The 21,751-nt window shown below is 32.4% G+C and overlaps 1 protein-coding gene across 1 annotated transcript in view; it reads right to left on the bottom strand.

Annotated features, from left to right (window-relative positions):
• The window catches only part of HTR2C (5-hydroxytryptamine receptor 2C), a 272,558-nt gene that overhangs the window by 139,015 nt on the left and 111,792 nt on the right, over positions 1 to 21,751 (bottom strand). Inside the window, exon 4 of the mRNA XM_012749569.2 lies at positions 20,217 to 20,530. Coding sequence (XP_012605023.1) covers positions 20,217 to 20,530 — 314 coding nt within the window. The remainder of the gene's footprint in view (positions 1 to 20,216; positions 20,531 to 21,751) is intronic.

The raw sequence follows: 21,751 nt of genomic DNA, 5'->3' as shown, positions 1-21,751 counted from the left end.
ACAGAAAAGATATTTGAAGAAACAATCATTGAAAATTTCCCAAATTTGATGGAAAATACCAATTTATACATCAAGAAGCTCAGTGAACACCAATTAGGATAAACTCAGAGATACACACCTAGACATTTCATAGTCAGACAAAAGGCAATGACAAAGAGTAAATTCTGGAAGAAACAAGAGAAAAAAGACTCAACACATACAAAGGGACCAAAATAAGAGTTACCACTGACTTCTTATCAGAAATCATGAAGGCCAGAAGGCACTGGGATGACATATTTGAAGTGTTGACAATTAAAAAAGACTGTAAACCAAGAATTCCATTTCAAGCAAAACTATCCTTCAAAAACGAAAGAGAAAGGCTTTTCCAGAGAAACAAAAACAGATGGAATTTGTGACCAGCATACCTGACCTACAATATCTGCCAAAGTGAATCCTTCATCTGAAATGAAAGGCTAGATGATAACTTAAAGCCACATGAATTAAAATTCTTTTCTCCTTCTAAATAGTTTAAAAGACAACTCCATTTAAAAAATCACAAAACTATTTTAGTATGTTATAATGCATAAAGATGCCATTTTCATGGCAATAATACAAAGGAAGAGGAAGGAATGGAAGTATATTGGAATAGCCTTTCTATATGCTATTAAAATTTAATATTAACTTTAACAAGATTGTTTTAAGCTAAGAAGAATATTATAGGGAATGACTGCTAATAGGTTTAGGATTTCTTTTCAGGGATATTAAAATGGACTGGAATTAGATATTGTTGACAGTTGCCTAACTTTATGAATGTATTAAAATCATTGCATTATATACTTTAAAGTATGAATTTTATAGCTTAACTTTACAATTAGCATATATCTTAATTTTTAAAAACAATGAAAATAAAAGGATGCATATTGAAAACCCCAGAACAACCACTAAGAAATATCCAACAAAAGTAAATAAAATTTAAAAATAAAATAAAAACCAGAGCAAAAAAGTCCAGCCAAAGAATTTAAATGATACCGTAGAAAATATCTCTATCATCTCCATCTGGTTGACAAATGTAAAAACTTATTAAGAATTTCTATGAGTAGCAGTAGTTGGCATTTCAAAATCCAGAAAAATATCTTCATGGTGGTAAGAAATTGCACAGAAAAACAATAACTCTGATTTTTTTTTTTCAAATACATCATTCTTTAAGTAAAGAGTTAGCTTCTTCTTTAAGGAAAAAAATGATTAAACCTCTTGTATAATTTTTACTTTAATAGTATATTGTTTTCAAATCACCACTTATGCATTGTTTTCCTGCCATAGTTTAAAATTATAAATAACAATACTTATAAAACAGAACTTCTCTGAGGTTTTGGTGAGCAATATAAGTAAAAATATTAAATCTAAGAAACTGTCATTATTTGTGTGACACAGCAAGGCAGACTGGAAAGAGCATAAGATTTGAGGCTGAATCTATACTCCTCCAGTTTTATAACCTGAACCAAGGTTTCCTCATCCATAAAAGGTGAATAATAACACTCACCTAATGTAATCTAGTTAGGTTTAACTGCTTGGCATATCCCTTGAACCCAAAATATTGTACTTATATCTATTATTAGCCTATTTTTGTTATTGCAATTGTTTTTTAACAAAATAATTCCCCTAAGGCCACAGCTCTGTTCTAGTAGGCAAGAAAAAGATAGCAATAGGTAAGAAAGTAAGGTGAGTCTAGGTTTAATTTTGTTGTTCTATTATTTTTTCCTTTATTTACTGCTTTATTTCTCCTATTAACTATTACCTGTGTGTACTGTTAAGTTAATTGCTTTTTTTGTAAGTAGTCCTAACACATGTTTAAAAAAAACTCTAAGGGAACATCAGGTAGGGCTATAAGTGTCCTATCACATGCAATATCCTGTGAGCATTTTTGTTTATTTTAAAGTATAAATTGGACAACTCTCAATTACATTGTTATATTGTTTTGCACCAGAATTAATTACAGTGTTAGATTCCCTCACTACATTTGCCCTCTTTTGTTTGGTCATTTATATAAGTAATTAAATAGTGTTTACTAATTATGTATAAAATGATATCATGGCATTTCAAACGAAACTTTTAGGCAAATAACCCACAGTAAAAGCCAATTGAGTAATTCGTCATAGTATTACATGTTAAAATATTTATCAATAAAACATTGGTCTTCAAAAATTACCTTAATATTTTTAAGTGAAATATTGGCTTGAAAGATTGGAGAAGTAGCCGTTTAATTTTCCTACTCAAACTACAAGAAACTTACCTTACTTCATTGTATTTAAACTGAAAAAAATATATATTTATATCATGTTATATTATATTATTTTTAAACCAAGAAAAGACTTCCAGAATATTTTTTGATATATATATATGTAAATACTTAATTTATATTTTCATATGCATAATATCTTTTTGCTTGTACATAAAGGCTTGGTTTACAAAACACACAAGTGCACAGAGGAAAACTCAGTGGAAAGCAACCAGGGAGGAGGGGGAGAAGAGGTAGGGAATAAACCAACCTAATGGGTACTATGAACACTATTTGGGTGACAGGCACATCTATATCCAGGATCAAGCATTACAAAAATGATCCATGTACCCTAAAACATTTGTACCCCTTAATATTTTGAAATGAAAAATAAAGGCTTGCTTAAATGTAATACTAAGTATAATAATACCTTAAATTTGTATAGTAAGTTAAAGTTTACTATTTTCACTTTCAGTCTTTAATACTCACCAACACCTGTGAAGTAGATGCTAAGTAAGATAATGAAAGTTAAAATACTTATCACAATAGGTACACAATAAAAGCTAGTCATGTATATAAAAGAACCTAGTTCTTGGTGATTTGCTCCAAATTATAGGTTAATTATAGGTTAAATCTAGGTTAAAAAAAAAACAGTACTTCTTAGCCATAAATAATGCTAAGGACTATGAAACTATCAAAATTCACTGTAAATATGTATATGATTAACTTATTAACATTTAGCTTTTATATAACTTATCTATTAAACTTTGATATACTGTTTAGTGGAAATAGTTTGTCATTTTTATTTTTCACTCCAATTGCCCTTCTAGAGAACAGTGAAGTTGATTACTATGGTTTATATGTGCCACCCACTGGTGAAATTCATTTATACACAGGGATTGCGATCTTAAATTTATAAGAGTTGAAAATTAGAGACTCCACTTTCTCCCATAACGAGAAACACTTCAAAGAATACAGGGAATTTACTTTTCATTATTTATCTACCTTCCATTTTGAATATATTTTTCATTCAAAATTAAATACATGAAAGTTAGCTTTAGCTATTAGTTTAATAGAACAGATTTAGCTTTGTCCTCTGTGCTTGTTCCTAAACTGAAAATCTAGAAATGGTCTTTCTCCCTATAAATATGAAGGGGATATTAAGCTGAGAGTATATGAGATGGAGTTAAAATAAAAGTAGAAATACGAATAAGCCCCTAATGGATATTAAATGCCTTTAGTTTCCCTTCAAAGTTTTATTCCTACAGAATTTTGAGGAGAAAATATGTTTTTATCAGCCAGTGTAATTCTTTTAGTTTCCAAGAGTGATCTAGAATAAGGAAAGCTCTTGCTCTACAGAAGATAGCTTGACCTAGCTCTCTCATGTGTACTCTAAATACTAATTCAAAATACTTTTCCTGCTTCATTCTGAATAGGGTAAAAATCCACATTTGTTGTGATCCTACATTTAAATAGAAAATAGAAATATAGAATCTACAATGGCTCAGATAATTTGCAATTGTACATACTCCCATAAAGACCCAAAATATCCATAACATGTAATTAAAAAATAAAAATGGAAATAAATAGAATGAAAATGAAAATTATATCTTCAATACCTATTTTATTAAATATTTCTCAGTGAAAAAACCATGTTGAAAAAAATCTCACTGAACTTTGATTGTCTTGTTGATGCTCTTATTTAAAAATTAAGAATGTCATCAGATAATGGAAAAATATAATTTATTGAGTGTATTTTTGGAACTTAAGTAAACGTTTTAAGCAGCTTGCCTTTGCTATATTTTGAATGCAGAATAATTAGAGGGCCAAGATTTTAGATTTTTGATATGTTTTATTCAGAATGCAAAACAAATTTCAGCACGCAAGAATATGGAAATCTGACTAAAGAGGAAAAGAAAGCAGCTAACTTTTAGTGATTAGTCCAAGGATCCCAATACTGCACAGTTTAAGCATTCTGTTAGGAGTATATAAAGATAAATGTAAACAACTAAGATTTATAGTTGTAAGAGATTTTAGCATATATAAAAAAGCTTTCAATATTGAGTTATTGCCCTTGGAGATAAAAGCTAAGCAGGCTATTCTTAATCCTCTCACAATGTTTAAGAGTGAGGATTTGGGTATATAATCCATTTATGGGTATATAGTCAATTCATTCTAAGCAAATTTTATGTTCACTTAGATGGCAGCAAGAGATAAAATGTCTTCTGAGATATTAAAACAATATATAATTAATGAGTAGGCTTTTCATATTGGTTCTCTTGCTGAGACTAACCAAACTGATTGTAACAATCATAGGCACAAATAAGTACATATGAAATGTAACACTATTGCATGAAATAGTAAGTCTTCTTTTCATCTCCCTATCATTCACAAAGGCACTATACTACCATCATAATCAGACCCCAAGTAACTTGTTCAAAGTGACATAACTTAATTACAGAATCTTAAAACATAGAAGACAACCTAGAAAATATCTAATTTAACCTCCTATGTAAGGCAGAAATTTCTTGTACAACCTCTAGTGATGGGGACAGGGAGGGTCCTCTCTTTGAAAGATAGAGCTTTTCATTTTATAGAACCCTAGTCTGCATTCATCTGCATATTTTACTATTTATCTTGTTTCTTTCTTTTGGAGCATATGAGCATAAAAATCCTTCAACTGTTTGAAGATGTATCATGACCTTTACCACTTTGCCTTAATTTCATTTTCTAATCACATGGCAGTGGAGGCATTGAAACCTGTGGTTTCAAACTCTGTGTCTTAAACAAGTGATAGTAGAGCCTGAATTGTCCCAAAATAACATTATTTTTAATGGTTTTTTTTTTTTTTTTTGGAGACAGAGTCTCACTCTGTTGCTCTGGGTAGAGTGCCGTGGTGTCAGCCTAGCTCACTGCAACCTCAAACTCCCTGGGTTTAAGTGATCCTACTGCCTCAGCCTCCAGAGTAGCTGGGACTACAGGCATGTGCCACCATGCCCAGCTAATTTTTTCTATATATTTTTAGTTGTCCGGCTAATTTCTTTCTATTTTTAGTAGAGAAAGAGTCTTGCTATTGTTCAGGCTGGTCTTGAACTCCTGAACTCAAATGATCCTCCTGCCTCGGCCTCCCAGAGTGTAAAGTTATGGTTTTAAAACACTGTGTATAGCTAGGTCTACGTACATCACTAGTAAGTATGTAAGAACTATTAACTCTTATTATCCTAGTAGGGCTTGGAGAAATTACTCCTGAATATACAAAAGGTGATTTTTTTTTTCTCTGTGTTTATATCAGGACATAAAGCAAGAATCAACATTTGGTTTAAATCTTCAGAAACACAGTATGTTCAACATTTCCATGGACTGGTGGAAGAAATATCAGTCTGACTAGCTGGGAAAATGGGGACCTTCAATATCAGTAATTGAAGTGATGATGGACATTAGCTTTTTGTGGCCCTAAAATGAGGTAAAATTGTGTGCTTTAATTTTTCTCATCTTTAAAGTAGGGAAAACGTAAAACTCTCTACATGTCATTTGTGAGAATTGGATGAGGCAAATGGACAAAATAAGTATTCAATTAGAGTTAGCTATTATAATTATTGTTATCATTTTCTTCATCATTATCATTGAATGGCTAGAGAAAGAGTCTTTGAAATAAGGGCTGAGGACTTACCTTTCTATGAATTGTTACATTAGCAGATGATATAAAAATCATTGAAAGTTTTCATGAATGAATGAGATTTTCCAAATTTAAGAATGAGATCTGTCTATACCAGAAATTGTGTTTGGGATTAGCCAGATAGTAGCAGAAGAAAAAATTGGGGGAATCTTTACATCATGAGAACTGGAAACCCCAGAGGGAACCCTAACCTTGCTTGAGACAATAGAGGACAGACTCCTTGTAAGGGAGAAAATATAGGGGGTGCTTGCATTAATTGACAACAGAACATGGGTAGTACTTAAACTTTTAGTGGTTTGATTTCTAACCTGTTAAAAGGGGTTAGTACATGTATAGCACTCAGAAAAATGCCTGGCCCTGAGCAAGTGAGATTAGATATTAGTGAGATATCAGTGAGATTAGATATTAGCTGTTACTATTTAGTTTTGACAGAGCTGCCTATCTGTCTATAGTGAAATGAGCTTTGCAAGAAGAACTGGAGTGTTAAGTAAAATTACATTATTAATTTATTTTGTGAATTTATTGGAGAATTAAACTGGTAATTAATATGTAAAAGTAGTATATCTGTAGGGAGGAGAGAAAAGAGAAAGAACAAAGAATGACTAGAGGTAGAAGACTATATATAAGAACAAAGATCAGGATATCTGGACTGTATTCTTCAATATATATGTCACTGTAATTTTCAGTAAATATACTGATGCCATTCTTCCTTTTTATGCTTGAAATGGAAACTTACCTGGTAAAGAATTTCTTATCCCTCAGGGTAAAGAGCCTGCATTGAGGATATTAAGTGGATTGGGAAAGGGAAAGGGGATATTGGGAGAACACATTTCAACCCAGAAGTAATGGTCTAAATGTGTGGGGTTGGGAAATTCCAAGTAACCTCATGAATTGATTTGCAAAGAGGAAAGAGACCTTCATTTATTCATTAAAGTCCAGAAATAAGGGTAAATGCTGGGTATATACAAGTATACCAGACTGACAAGGTCCCTGCTTAACCTTTCAGAGGGAAATTTTTGTGTGAATGTCACAGGACAGAAATTGAAACATCACTATATAAACTCCAGATCAACTTTATAGAATGTGTGAGCCCTGGGGAAGACAACAATAAGTAAAAAGGAAAAATAAAATAGAGTTGTTTTACAGAAGGACTTTGTGAAAGGGACAGGGACAAGCATTGCTTTTTCAATATTTAGATAACAAAGCATGCCACAGTTATGGAGGGGCACTTTCCTAATTTGTGCAAGGAACATAGCTAAATACAATGAAGACTAAAGCAAATGCAGCACCATGTGGTATCTTGAGGATTGGTAGGTTTGGCAGCACCAGGTGACAGCACCCTGGAAAGGTAAGCAGCATTCTCATGGAAGGCATTGGTGGTGAAATGGCAGAGCATCAGCGGAGACCACAATGCCTGGTGGGAGACTGTGGATGCCCAACAGACATGGCGGTACTCAGCAGATGCCCAGCGAATGATGATGGATGCCCACTGGCAGATGATGGATGCTCAGTGGGAGATGATGAATGCCCAATGGCAGATGATGGATGCCCAGCAGGTATTGTGAATGATAGCGAGTGATGGTGGATACACATGTGTTCCATGAAAGCCCAGAAGAATTGCAAAAGTGCAGGATGCAAATTGATTTATTCATGATCACATGTAAGAATCCCTAGGAACTTCTAAAACTACTTGGGAGGAATGAGTGTACTTTTCTAGAGGGCTGGAGAACCTTTGTTAGCATATGGGGATAACAAGCCAGTGAATTTAGGGTATTGATATCAAGGCTGTCCCTTTGGGGCTCATAGCTGTGAGGTCTTTCACAAATGTAAACACTTTTAGGGACCAGTTAGGTAATATTAGTGAGTAAGGCAGCTAGGTGTAAGAAGATGGGAGTGTTAGAAAATATAGCACAGTTGGAACTTATGCACTATTAAAAGCTATTCAAATTACAAAGTTTAAAAGTTGTTGGCTAGGCCAAAACAAAATTTACCTTCAGGAAAAAGTCAGCGAAAGAGCCACCGGTTCATGATCTCTTATTTAGGTGAACAATAAGTACCAGTGTCTTAGGGATTAATACCTCATTTATGTAGGAATCTTATACAAATAAGATTGTTTCACTTTGAGAATGAGCTCTAGTTATACAAATTTTGGAGATATTTTTCATACATGAGATGATTGTCTTGTGCCATTTGTTAACTAATACAAAGAAATCAGGGACAGTGTATTCATCACATGTTTATGTATGAACTATATGTTTCCAGAGCATTTAATACAACTTGGACGGCAGTGAATAACTTTTGATAGACTCTCTGAACATTCCCATAGACAACATGGAAAATATGATGTTCTTAGCAATATTTCATTAGTCAATCAGTTAGGGATTATGAGACTCAAAATTCTAGTGGACAGGGGAGGGGGGAGCATGACTTTTGCTTTTGAGAGTGAAAGGGTACCTAGAGAACATTTGCTAGGTGACTTAGAAGGGGATTTTAAGGTGCTCTAAGAGTAGAAAGAAAAAAATAATAATGCTCTAAGTAAAAATGCAGCTAACTGCATGAGATACTGAGATTTTCACAAATTACATATTACATTTTCAAATACATTTGAATATTTTTCTCAGCTGTGTATGTCTCTATTGTAATAAAATAAACAAGTTTAAGATACTAAATCCAAATATTTCTGATTTAAATATTTCATTTTAAGTCATTCATGGTCTAAATATCTAAAGTCTGAGAGTTTCTGTATCATTATATTAAAAAGTGACTGAACTTTAGTAAATTTAATGGTATATTTTCACTTGCATTAGGATTTAAAGATGTTATTATATACCCGTTTTGAGGTCTCAGTTTGGCATCTCTTAAGTTTAATGTTCTTAGTCTCTTTGCAAATAGTTCTGTTTTTTTAATAAAGTAGAGCCCAAGTAAGAATGCTACCTATTACCATAGCAGATCTTCCCAGTTTTTGGTGAGTAGAAGTTTCAAGGGGGGAAGAAAATTATAACAATAATAAAGCAATTATAATAATAATGATATTTTCAAACTAGAGAACTGAGGTCATTGTGAAAGTATACAACTGCAAAAAATTTTTATATATTTACCGGAGTAAGGGTAATAATTTTGAAGCATATTGTGAATTAAGTACCTCAATGACAACCAAGGCCTCAAACATCCAATGAACATCTGAGGCACTGAATCAATTCACAAAACTACCTTTGTTTCTGTCAATACCTTGAAGGATTTTTTTTAAACCAGCATGTTTACCCTCTTGGCATTCTGGGGAGCAACCTGATATCTACTTTTCCTCTAATTTAGGTTTTATGTCTCTCCCTCTCCCAAAAAACCTCTCTTGATTTTTCAAATGTAAACTCTGAGTGTCAAAACGGTATAGTGAAAAATGAAAATGGATGTTAGACTCAATTAGATCTAATTCAGATCCTGACTCTGCTGTCTACTAGTCTAGTCATGTGACCTTGAGCAAGCCATCGCCTAAGTGAGAAATATGTAAGTTGCATGAGGCCAGGAATTTGTTACTGTTTTGTGCACTGAACATAGAACCTACAAGTGTACCTGGTATATGGTAGGTGCTCAATAAATAATTGTCAAATGAATGATTTTCAATTTTAATGTCTATAAAATGAGATTTTGGTGAGAATTTAAAGTGATAACAGCTGTTAAGGAGTTGACATGAATATATTCAAACTCCAATGAAACTCTGCTTGTTCTTGAAACTTTGGTCATTCTCATCATCCCTGTGAATTCCTCTTGAACTTCTTTTACCCAGCTCTAGTCCAATCTTTTCATACATCCTCAGTCTCATCACCCCCCCTATCTGATGTGTATGATCTTGCCATCTGACTAAAACTGGGCATATTGGTGTTTTTATTATGTGTCTGCCACATTCATTTGTAGGTATTTACTCGGGTTTGCCTCTTTGACAAAGGACGCTATACCTTCTCTGTTGTCTGTTGTAGTGTTTAAAAACAGCTTCTAACGCCAGACAGTCTCAGTTTAAAATCCCTGCTCTACAATATCTTAACTATGTGACCTTCTGTGAGTTACCTAATGACCTTCCTCTGTTCTATCATATGTAAATTGGGGATGATAACAGAATCTAACTCACATGGTTTGTGAGGACTAAATAATTAAATACAGGTAAAGCACTTAAAACAGTGCTTGGCACATTGGAAATAACAAATGATAGCTATGATTATTGTAGCTTCCTGTAAAGTTTTATACAATTAATTATATGCAACTTCCTTAAAGATTCACTTCTAGGTTGGGCATCGTGGCTCAGGCCTGTAATCCCAGCACTTTGGAAGGACAAAGCAGGAGGATCCCTTGAGGCCAGGAGTTTGAAATCAGCCTGGACAATAGTGAGACCCCCGTCTATGAATAGTAAAAAAAAAATTAGCTGAGTGTGGTGGCTCATGCCTGTAGTCCCAGATACTCAGGAGGCTGAGGCGGGAGGTTGACTTGAGCCCAGGAGTTTGAGGCCGCAGTGAGCTATGATGATGTCACTGCACTCTAGCTTGGGCAACAGAGTAAGACCTTGTCTCAAAAAAAAAAAAAAAAAAAAAAGATTTCCCTCTGGACAATGTTGACAAGTTGAGTAACATATCTTTATGTAACTAATTTATCTACATAGATCTTGGATATGTGGATTTCTTCAAAGTAATGGAAAACAGAACAGATTAAACATGACACTTCAAATATACATACCATAACAGGATAACAGGATGCGAAAAGGAAGGCAGAAAAACAGAAGGTATTTTAGCAGTGACAGGTGTTACAGATTCAGTGTTTTCAAGGAGAATTTAGCAGAGGCAAAACTGTTCGTGTTTTTTTTCAGGAGTTCATTGCTAGTGGAATTTCACTGATGCTGTACAATAATAATTCACATACCACTACCTTTGAAGGCACCATTTGTCAGCCATTTCTTGAAGTAGTTGTACTTACACATAGATGCATGAATTCAGACAGAAACATGCCAACCTGCCACAAGGAAAATGAGTGTGATCTGGCTTCCTAAACCAATGAATTTTAAAATTCAAGTCTTTATGATCACCTAAACTTAAAATCTATTAGCTATATGGGGATTGAGTGGACTTATATTTATAAGCTAGCTTTAGTCTGTAAAGAGTAGCTGTATGAATGAAAATGTACATAATGAAATATTATGTAATGGGAAGGGGTAATTTGAGGTTGCATTCAATTTATTATGAAAATAGATTTAGGGCCAGTAATAAATTTTAATTTTTTCCTAAAAGATATATGATTTTCTATCCTTTTGATTAATTACTATAATTGTTTTATGATTTTATTTTATTTTAATTTGATATCTACATATCCTCTTTGGTGAAATAATTGTTCAGATCTCTTGCTAAATTTTTTATTAACTGTTTTTTTTTAATTTTTGAGTTTTAAGAGTTCTTCATCAATTCTGGATACAAATTCTTTACTAGATATATTACTGTTGAATATTCTATATCAACCCATGGCTTCCCTTTCATTTGCTCAATGGTGTCGTTGAAAGAGCAAAAGTTTTTAATTTTGACGAAGTCCAATTGTCCAATTAACTCATTCTTTTATGGCTCATGGTGTTTGATTTCATAGCTAAGAACTCTTAGTCTTACTCAGTATCATAAAGATTTTCTCGTTTTCTTTTAGAAGTTTAATAATTTTGTATTTTAAGTTTAGCTGTATATTTCATTTTGAGTTAATTTTTATAAGGTGTGAAATATGAATTGAGGTTCTTTATTTTGGATATGGATTTCAAGCAACATTTGTTGAAAAGACTATTCTTTCTCCTTTGAATCGTTGCCAAAAATTAATTGACCATATTTGTCAGTTTCGGGATCCTCTATTCATGTCTGTTCATATATGCACTTATCCTTCCCACAATATCATTCTTATTCATTACTATAACTTGACAATAAACCCTAAAATCAAATACTATGAGTTCTCTAATTTTTCTGTTTTTCAAAACTGTTTTGTCTATTGTAGTTTCTTTGCCTTTCCAATAAATTGTAGGACTCAGTCAGCTTGTTGATTTTTACAAAAAACATCTGCTTGGAATTTGATTGGAACTGTGTTGAATCTACAGATCATTGGGAAGAGAACTGACATCTTAAGATTATTGATTTTTTTTCCAATCCATAATCAGGGCATATCTCTCCATTTATTTGGACTGCTTTAATTTATTTCATCAGTATCTTGAAGTTTTCAGCATGCAACTCCTGCACATATTTTGGTAGATTTAGACTTCTGATTTTTGTATTTTTTGATAATGTCAGAAATGGTACTCTTTTAAATTCTCATTTCCAATTTTTATTGCTATAGTAGAAACACAATTTATTTGTGAATATGGGTTTTTGCATCTTCAGAGCTTGCTAAACTCACTTATTCATTGTTGTAATTATCTGTGAATGCATACCAAATTATCCCCAAAATTAGTAGCTTAAAAAATATTCATTATCTCACAATTTCTGTGGATCAGGAATCTGGTCACATCATATCTTCTCCTTTAGCATGTTTCGCAAGCTGCAATCAAGATGTCAGCCAAGCTGTATCATCAATAAGGCTCAGCTGAAGAAAGATTCACTTCTATGCTCACTCACATGGTTTATATAATTTATTGGGTTTTGGATTGAAGGCCTCAGTCCCTCATTAGATGTTGGAGGCTTCCCTCAGTTCTTTGTCATGTGGGCCTTTCTGTAGGGCATCTTACAACATGGCAGCTTGCTTCATCAGAGTAAGTGATCAAATGGGCAACAGAGAGTGCCAGCAAGAGAAAAAGGACTAGTAAGACAAAAGTCACAGTCTTACAACTTCATCTCAGAAGTGACATCCAATCACTTTTGCTATATTCTCACATCAAAGGGGAAGGGATTACACAAGAGAATAAATACCGGGAGGCAGGGATCATTGGAGGCCATTTTAGAAGCAATCTAGTTTATTATTTCTAGGAGCTCCTTTGTAGATCCCTTGGGATTTTCTATGTAGACAATTATGTCATTTTCAAATAAAACCAGTTTTTTTTCTTTCTTTCTGATCTGTAAATGTTTCATTAATTTTTCTTACCTTATTACACTGGCTAGGATCTGTAGTATAATGTTGAATACAAGTGGTGAAAGAGGACATCCTGATATTATTACTGAACTTCAGGAGAAATCATTCGATGTTTAACCATAAAGTATGTTATCAGCGTAAGGATATTTATAGATCCCCTTTATCAGGTTGAGGAACTTTCCTTCTATTCCTAGTTTTCTGATAATTTTTTTCTTGAATGGATGTTGATTTTTGCCAAATATATTTTTTGTATCTACCAATCCATAATACAGATGATCATATGGGTTTTATTTTCTTTAGTCTGTTGAGATGGGGAATCACAGAAGTTGATTTTTGAATGTTGGACCTGCTGTATCAGAATGTATTATACTTTTTATGTACTGGTGAATTCAATTTGATAACATTGTCTTAAGAATTTTTGCATTTATGATAATGAAGAAATTGATCTCTAATTTTCTTGATTATAATGTCTATGGTTTCATTATCAGGGTAACCCTGACCTCATAACATGATATGAATGTATTCCTATGCTTCTATTTTCTGGGAGAGATTATGCAGAATTCTTTTTTTTTTTTTTCTTCCTGAAATGTATGATAGAATTTGCTAGTGAAGCCATTCTTGTCTCGAGATTTTTTGGGAAGCTTTTTTATAGGACTAGTCAGGGTAACCATTTCTTGATAAGTAATCTTTGGGAGTTTATGTCTTTAAGAATATTGGTCCATTTCATATAAGTTGTTGAATCTATAGGCATAAAGTTTTTCATAATATTGTTATCTTTTGATGTCTATAAGTTCTGTAGTGATATTTTCTCTTTCGTTACCAATACTGGTAATTTGAATTCTGCCCTCTCCCCATTTTTAATTGATCAGTCTAGCTAGAGGCTTATCAATTTCATTAATCTTGTAAAATATTGAGTTTTGGGTTACTCTGATTTTCCTCTAGGTTTTTCCTATTTATAATCTCACTGATTTCTGCTTTAAATTCTCTTATTTCCTTCCTTCTGCTTGCATTGGGTTTAATTTGCTCTTCTTTTCTGGTTTTTAAAAGTGGAAACTTAGATTACTAATGTGAGACCCTCCTTATTTTCTAAAATAAATTATTAATGCCATAAATATTCCTCTAAGCACTACTTTAGCTGCATCTCACAATTTTTCAACAGTTTTATTGAGGTATAATTGACCAACAATAAACTGCATATATTTAAAGTGTGCAATTTGAGATAGATATAAAATATTTGTGAAATCATCACTACTATTAGGGTAATGAACATATCCATTGTGTCCCAAGTTTTCCTCTTGCCATTCAATAACCTCTTTCATTTGCCCCACCCCACTCCTGATTGTGACCAGCAAGCACTAATCATCTTTCTGTCACTATTTATTGGCTTGCATTTTCTAAAATTATATATAAATGGATATATGCAGTACTTATTCTTTTTGCATGACTGCTTTCATTCAACTTAGTATATTTTAGGGTTTGTCCATATCATTTTACGTATCAGTAGTTCATTCCGTTTTATTGTTGTTGTTTAACGATTTGATCATAATGTGTCTAGGCATGGTTTTCCTTGAGTTTCACCTGTTTGAGGTTTGCTGAACTTCTTGAATCTGAACTTCTTGAATTTAAATTTAATCTAAATTTTCACCAAATTTGGAAAATTACTGCCCATTTTTTGTTCAAATATATTTTTTCTGCACCTATCTTTTTCTCCTCTTTTTGGGGGACTTTAATAACACAAATATTCTACAATTTGATAGAATCTCACAGGTTCTTAAAACAAAGTAATATTTTTCTTCAGTGTTTCTACTCTTCAGTTTGGATAATTTCTATTGTTCCATCTTTAAGTTCACTCTGTCATCTTTTTTCTCTTACTGAGCCCATCCTATATATTTTTAAAAATACTAGATATTGTATTTTCTTGTCCTAAAATTTTCAATTTTTTATATTTTCTTTTTTATGATTTCTTTTTACCCATTGAGAACCTTGATATTTCCATTAATTTCTATTCATTACTACATGGAGTATTGTTACCATAGCTGCTTTACAGGTTTTGTCTGATAATTCTAACATCTTGATAATTTGAATTTGGCATCTGTTCATAGTCATTTTCTTTAGGAATTTTTCATATTTTCTGGGCATTTTTTATGTCAAGTAATTTGGAATTATATTCTAGATATTTTGAGTGTTATATTTTGTACACTTTAGGTCTTGTTAGAATCTGCTTGAGGATGCTGATTTTGTTTACTTGTTTGTTTTAGTAGGCAGTGAACCCAGTTAGGTTCAGACTTAACTTCAGTCTTGCCTCTGTGGACAGTGAATTCAATGTCTTTCCTGTTTTCATAACTTTGGCTATGCTGCCTTGGGTCTGTCCCACACATGTGGCACTCAGGGCACAGTCCAAGACATGGATAGCTGTTTAAATAAGTTCAATTTTCTAAAGCTTTTCTATGCTTCTTGGAGTCTGTCTTGTTTATGTCAAGTTCAGGGTTGAGACTGGCACTTGTTCAGGTTTATACACAGAATTAAAGAAACCTTTCTCCACCTCTTTCCTCCATGGGATTCCCTCTCATGCTCTCTGGTCCATAAAGGCCTCTTTTCCTGGTCCACTGGCTTTGTAACTGAGTCCTGCCCTTGGGACAAAGGTGCTAGAGAAAAGAGGGAGAAAAAGCCTGGGAACCTCATTTTCACATAGGTTACGTCTCTAAGTTTTGATTTCCCTCACAATCTGCCTTCTTTTGTTTATTTTTCTGAGTCCTCAGATAGTAGTTTTTGAATTTTTTCTAGACTTATGGTGGAATATAGCAGAAGACATAATCTTTAGTAGGCTTTCTTTACTTTTGCTGATATCAAAACTCTTATTATTAATATTAATGCTAAAATGTTCCCATTTACATTTGTCTGTTTACATTTGTCTTTTTGACCAAGAGTTGTTTAAAATTTGTTATAATTTCAAGATGAGATGGTCTTAAAACTTTTGTAAGTACATTCTATTATTATTGCATTATCAGAAATGACTTTTTGTAATATTTCTACTTTTCTAATATTTTCTTTGTGACCTAATATATGATTAAGTTTTGTGACTATTTAATATGCAATTATGAAGAAAGTATATACTTTCTATGATAATGATGTAAAGTTCAATATACATTCATAAAATCTATACCCTTATTCATGCTTGTTGAATCTTTCTTGTACTGAGTATGATGTGTTAAAGTCTCCTAATATTACAATGTATCCATAACGATTATTTTCCATCTATTTTAATTTTTGTTTTATAGAAGTTATTGCTGTGTTATTGGATGCAGAGATATTTTTAACTGCTATTTCTTTGTTGTTAATTGTGGCTTTTATCATTAATAAGCATCCTTTTTTCACACTTACTGTTTCTTTTTACTTCAAATTTACTTTGTCAGATATCAAAATCACAATTTTCTGCTTTCTTGTTACCATTTGCTTGGTGCACTTTGGCCTATTCCTTTATTTTTAGTTACAATCTATCACTGGATTTTAAGGGTTCTTTTTGGATACAGAATATAGTTGGCTCCTTTTATGTAAGCCAATTGAAAACCTTTTATTTTTAATAGCATGTTAGGTTCATTCAAGTTTATTGCCATTATTGATATGTTTGATTTCACGTTAAGTGCATTATGTTTTTATCCTTCTATTTATTCTTCTAGTTGACTGGTTATAGCTTTGCTATTAATTACATTTTTTTTGTTATTTAGGAAGGTTTGCATTTTTGTTGTAGTGGTTAACTTTGTATTTATATCATGTTTAATGACCTTAGACCAATGTTTTCTTATTTATTCTAGTACTTTCTGATTTTCCAGGCTTTTTTTTCTGGTATCATTTAACTCCAACCTTTTGTTTATAGAAAAATGAATGACATTATTCTACTTTCTTCTTCTCCTTTCCCTTTCTCTTCTTTTCCTAATTTTTAGTTGCATTTTTTTTCTATTTAATAATTAGGACGTACAACACATAATATATTACCATATAACATATAGTATTCCCCTTCCCCTTTATGATCTTTAGTTTTGTCTTAGCTCTAAAATTAAGAATATTAAATGTTTATAATCAGGATTTTTGATGAAATTTTTCTAATCATTGCTTTTTTAGATGAATCTCATCCACTATTTTATTTTTTAAGAAGGGCTTATGGTACAGAATGCCTTGAGTTTAAAAAAAATTCAAATTTTTTATAGCACTCACAGACAACTTCTCTGGATATAAAATTATGGTTTCAAACTTTCTTTGAGTATTTTTGTATTTTTAAATTTATGGTATCTTTTATACACAATAATTTTTACCCTTTTAAAATAATACACTAGAATTTATAGTTCTTCAAATTTTGAGAAATATTTATATATTTGTATAGCCATCATCACAATCAGGATATAGAACAATTGCATAATACCAAAATAAATGCCTTCAGGTCCTGGAAACCATCGATCTGTTTTCTGTTATTTTAGATTTGCCTTTGAAAGAATGTGCTATAAATAGTTGAAGTTTTTGAAAGTATTGTTTCACTGTTGCTTTGCTTTGTTACTTTTGTGACATGTAAGGGCAATCTAACTCTCTTGCTCTTGTAAAGTTTTCCCTCTCTTTGCCTAGAATCCCTGAGGACTTTTTCTTTATATTTAAAATCTAATGTCTCAGATATAATCATTTCAGGACAATTTTCTAAGACTGGGTTGAATTTATCAATAAGTAGATCCAGACTCTTTTATTTCTGAAAAACATTCTTGGGTTGTATTATAGTTTTAAATATTAATTCTATTTTATTATTTTTTTACTTTTTGAGGATTCTCATACATACATTGGCTCATTTTTGTTGATATTCCATTTCAAACACCCTCTTTCTGACACCTTTTTCTTCCTTATCCTCATTCTCTTTGTTTACCTGTTTTTCTTCTATATTCCTTATTAAGTGATTATATGAATTAATTATATGATTAATTCTTCTTTGAGCACTTTTAATTTAATGTTCATATCAATATGATTTTATCTTTTTCTTCTATTTTATTTGTCCTGAGTTCAATCAATTTTTGCTTCATGTTGTCCTATATTTTGTCCATTTCTATTCTTAGTTTTTAGATTAGTACTTCAAGGTACTTTTATTTAAATATCTTAGCATTATTGTTTGAAGATATTTAATTTCATTTGAATTGTTTTGTTATAGTTTTCTTTTGCTTGTTCATTCTTTATTGGTAGAATTTGTAATTTTCATCAGATGCTTTCTTTTGATTCTCATATTCTGATTTCTTTTCATAGTAGTTTGGTATAGATGAAGATTAGTTACATCTCTGAATTTCTATGAACAGGCTGGCAGTTTGTAGGTGACTTCTAATATTCCAAGCTCATGAGCATCCTCTTTTCTCCATGTTTCGAAGTATGGTTTATTTACTGGGGGTCTTTTGGGAACAGAGGGAGGCAGTAGGGTCAGGGGTGATGGGTCCTTATATGTTGAAATTTTTTTGTCTTGTAAGATGAGAAAGTTTCCCCTCTTGTATCTTTTTCCTTTCACTGTGCATTTTTTTCAAAAGTCACCTCTCACTTTCTTTTTTACCCTTTCTACCTCCAAACTGTTGCTTTTCCCAGGCTGCTTTCTTGAGTCCTATGCACACTTATACAGCTCTTACCTAAAGGTTGACCTTCTAGAGAAACTTTTCAGTATTTTCATACTTGGTGTAGACTTATTTTCTTGTGGTGATTTTAGATCAATCTTAGGCTTCCTAATAGCTTTCCTCTTGTCTCTTTCTTGCAGTTTCTTCCGGACTGCCCTTCATCTACACAACAGCATGTGGTGGGATCCTAATAGATAACTCAATGTGATTTTGTTTTTCTACTTAAAGGTAATTTGGAATTCGAGTGTTCTCCAAACTTGGTGGTGATATTGTAGTTTTATCTGTTTTTCCTGTTCTTTGTTTATTTGGGAGGGGAAATAGATGTGTTAGGAGATATGGATTTATGCCAATGCCATTATTTGGCCACTTGGATATATTTTTTTTCTAAGGAAGTAACTGGCCAAATGAAACAGACACCACAGGACAAAGTATACCTTCTAAATCACAATTTCACTCCATTCCAGTAAACTTTTCTTAATTTTAGAGCTATAGAGTGGCAAAATGCCCACTGAGCAGCTAAAATACTGATGCTTTGAGGTTAATGCATCATTGAAACTCAGTGAAGATTGGAAAACATATTTTCTGAGAACACTTTATGAAATGTCTATTAAGATAATCTACTGTCACTGTATGTTTAAAACACACTAATTAATTTTTAAGTTTCATGAGAGATTATTTTCTGGATGCTTTGATTTTCTTTTAGGATTTGAGAACTAGATACACTTTCAATATTATTTCTACTAGTCTAATTCCGTTATATACTCCAGGAAACTGGAAGTCTATTTTACTTCTTTGTAAGATAAGCATATCAGCAATTAAATTCAAACTGGGCTCTCCAACTTCCTGTTAAAGATACTTTTGTAGGATTGTATAAGCGATTTCAATTGTCCATCATAAATATTAGCTAGAAACAAAACTTAGGTTAAAATAAACAGAACAATGAGATGGCAGAAAATCAAAAGAAAAATTAAAAACCACTCTAAAATCAATATATTAAACTTTCAGTGCCTAAAGTTTTATAGTGATGACGTGAATTTGCCCTTCTATACCTAGTAATTAATTTTGTTATCTCCTGTCTCCTTGTAAAAACATGAATTGCAGACTTCACGAAGCAGAAGAATAGGTAGTATCGAGTGCCTATTTTGTGCCAAGCACTTAGTTTGGAAGCAATAAAAATGATTACTTAAAATATATTTATTAAAGAAGATGAGCCATTTTTTTTTCTTTGTATTAGAAATGGTACTAGTATGTGTACTGCCCAGAACACAGGGGTTGGGAAATGTTTCTGGAACTATCTCATTCTGTACATTGTAAGGCAAGTACTCATTTATTACAAATGTCACTGAGCAAGAGAACATCTATGCATGATTTTAATATGTTACAAAATGTCTGTTTTGCTTTTTGAAGACTCTGCTACTAATTTCTTCAATAAATATGATACACACATCCAATTCCTTCTGTCAGACAATTTACGTTTTTCTTTTTCAAAATGTTACAAGTAACATAATTAACTTTATGAGTGTTTACTATGAAACCTGACACAAATTTATGACATGATCTGAAACTGAAAAGCTAATAAAATTGTACTTACCATAAAGGATTGCAAGCAGAGACAGTGGCATGACAAGTAGTCCCACCAGCATATCAGCAATGGCAAGGGACATTAAGAAGTAATTGGTGGCATTGTGCAGTTTCTTTTCCATGCTTACTGCCATGATTACGAGAATGTTGCCACCTATTGTCATGATTATTATTACGACGATTGAAAGTGCTGGCCAGTTTTGTACCCCGTCTGGGAATTTGAAGCGTCCACCATCGGAGGTATTGAAAATGTCAGTTACTATAGCAGCTACTGGGCTTATGGAAATATCGCATTGCCAAACCAATAGGCCAATTAGGTGCACACTGAAAATTAAGAAGAAGAAGAAAAAAAAACCAATCAGGTACATATTATATTCTTTAAACGCAATTTATTTCTTATACAAAATAAGTACTTTTCCTTCAGCAATCATTATCATCATCATCATCATCATCATCATCATTTCTACTCTCTTAAACTTTAGCATTTCTTCTTTCTATCCAAAGAATATTAATTTTTATTGCATGGTTATTATGAGTTAGGAACTTAGTTTACTGAAATATATATATGTATTATCTCATTTGATCTCATACAACAACCTCATGAAGTCAATATTGATTTATATCCATTATGCAAATCAGAAGACTGAGTGAGGTTCAGAAAGGTTAAGTAACTTTCTCAAGCCAATACAGTCAATAAGTGGCAGGGCCAGTGTCCCATACTCAGTTCCCACTGATTTCAAAGCCTGGATTTTTAACTTTATTGTGATCTGAAACCACAGAATTGTTTGATTTGCTGTAATAGACTATTCTTTACATTTTAAAAATATTACTTCCTTCTAGATATCCTCTTAGACAGCTGAAAGCAGAGTAAAGGGAGATTTTCTTAAAGAATCCAGTACCCTGACAAGAAAATCGGAAGTTGCCTCCTTTGATCCAACTTCAGGCAAGTGTTTGGAAGAGGCATAGTAGGTTTTGACAACGGTACATACTTTTTTTAATTCTCATCTTGCAAAGTGACTTTATGCTGGTTCAATAGTTTCTTAATGTCTTGTGCTATAAACTTTCCTTCTTCCTGTCACTCTCCCCATTACTGCCTTATTCTTTCTATGTCCTATTCTAGGTTAGATAATGACTTTTGCTAATGATTAATACCTATGAGTTCCTTACTTTTCATGCACTCAGAACTAAGTTTCTTTGGTCATTTAAAATGTACATTTCTCATGATGGTACTTAGGTAGATTCTACTAAGAGGAATTTCAGGCCAGCTGGGTGGCTACTGCAAGAGTTGGAAGTGGTTGTCTTTTGCACATCCTAAATTAATTTCCCCTCATGACAATGTAGAATTATTTAAGTTACATATATAAGTGTTCTCTCAAAGTGTAAGCTCCTATAATATCTGATAAAACTAACATTTATTTTTCTTAATAAAATAGACAAGACAGATAAGCATGTTCAATATTTCCTGCTTAAAAACAAGGAATATTATCTGTGAATGGTTGTTTTATGTTTATTCTATGTGCAATAATAGTTATTTAGTAAATATTA

This window comes from Microcebus murinus, chromosome X (genome assembly GCF_040939455.1).
Source record: "Microcebus murinus isolate Inina chromosome X, M.murinus_Inina_mat1.0, whole genome shotgun sequence".
Taxonomy (NCBI): Eukaryota; Metazoa; Chordata; class Mammalia; order Primates; family Cheirogaleidae; genus Microcebus; species Microcebus murinus.
Note: the sequence above shows the minus strand (reverse complement) of the source record. Positions and strands in the feature narration are given on the sequence as shown.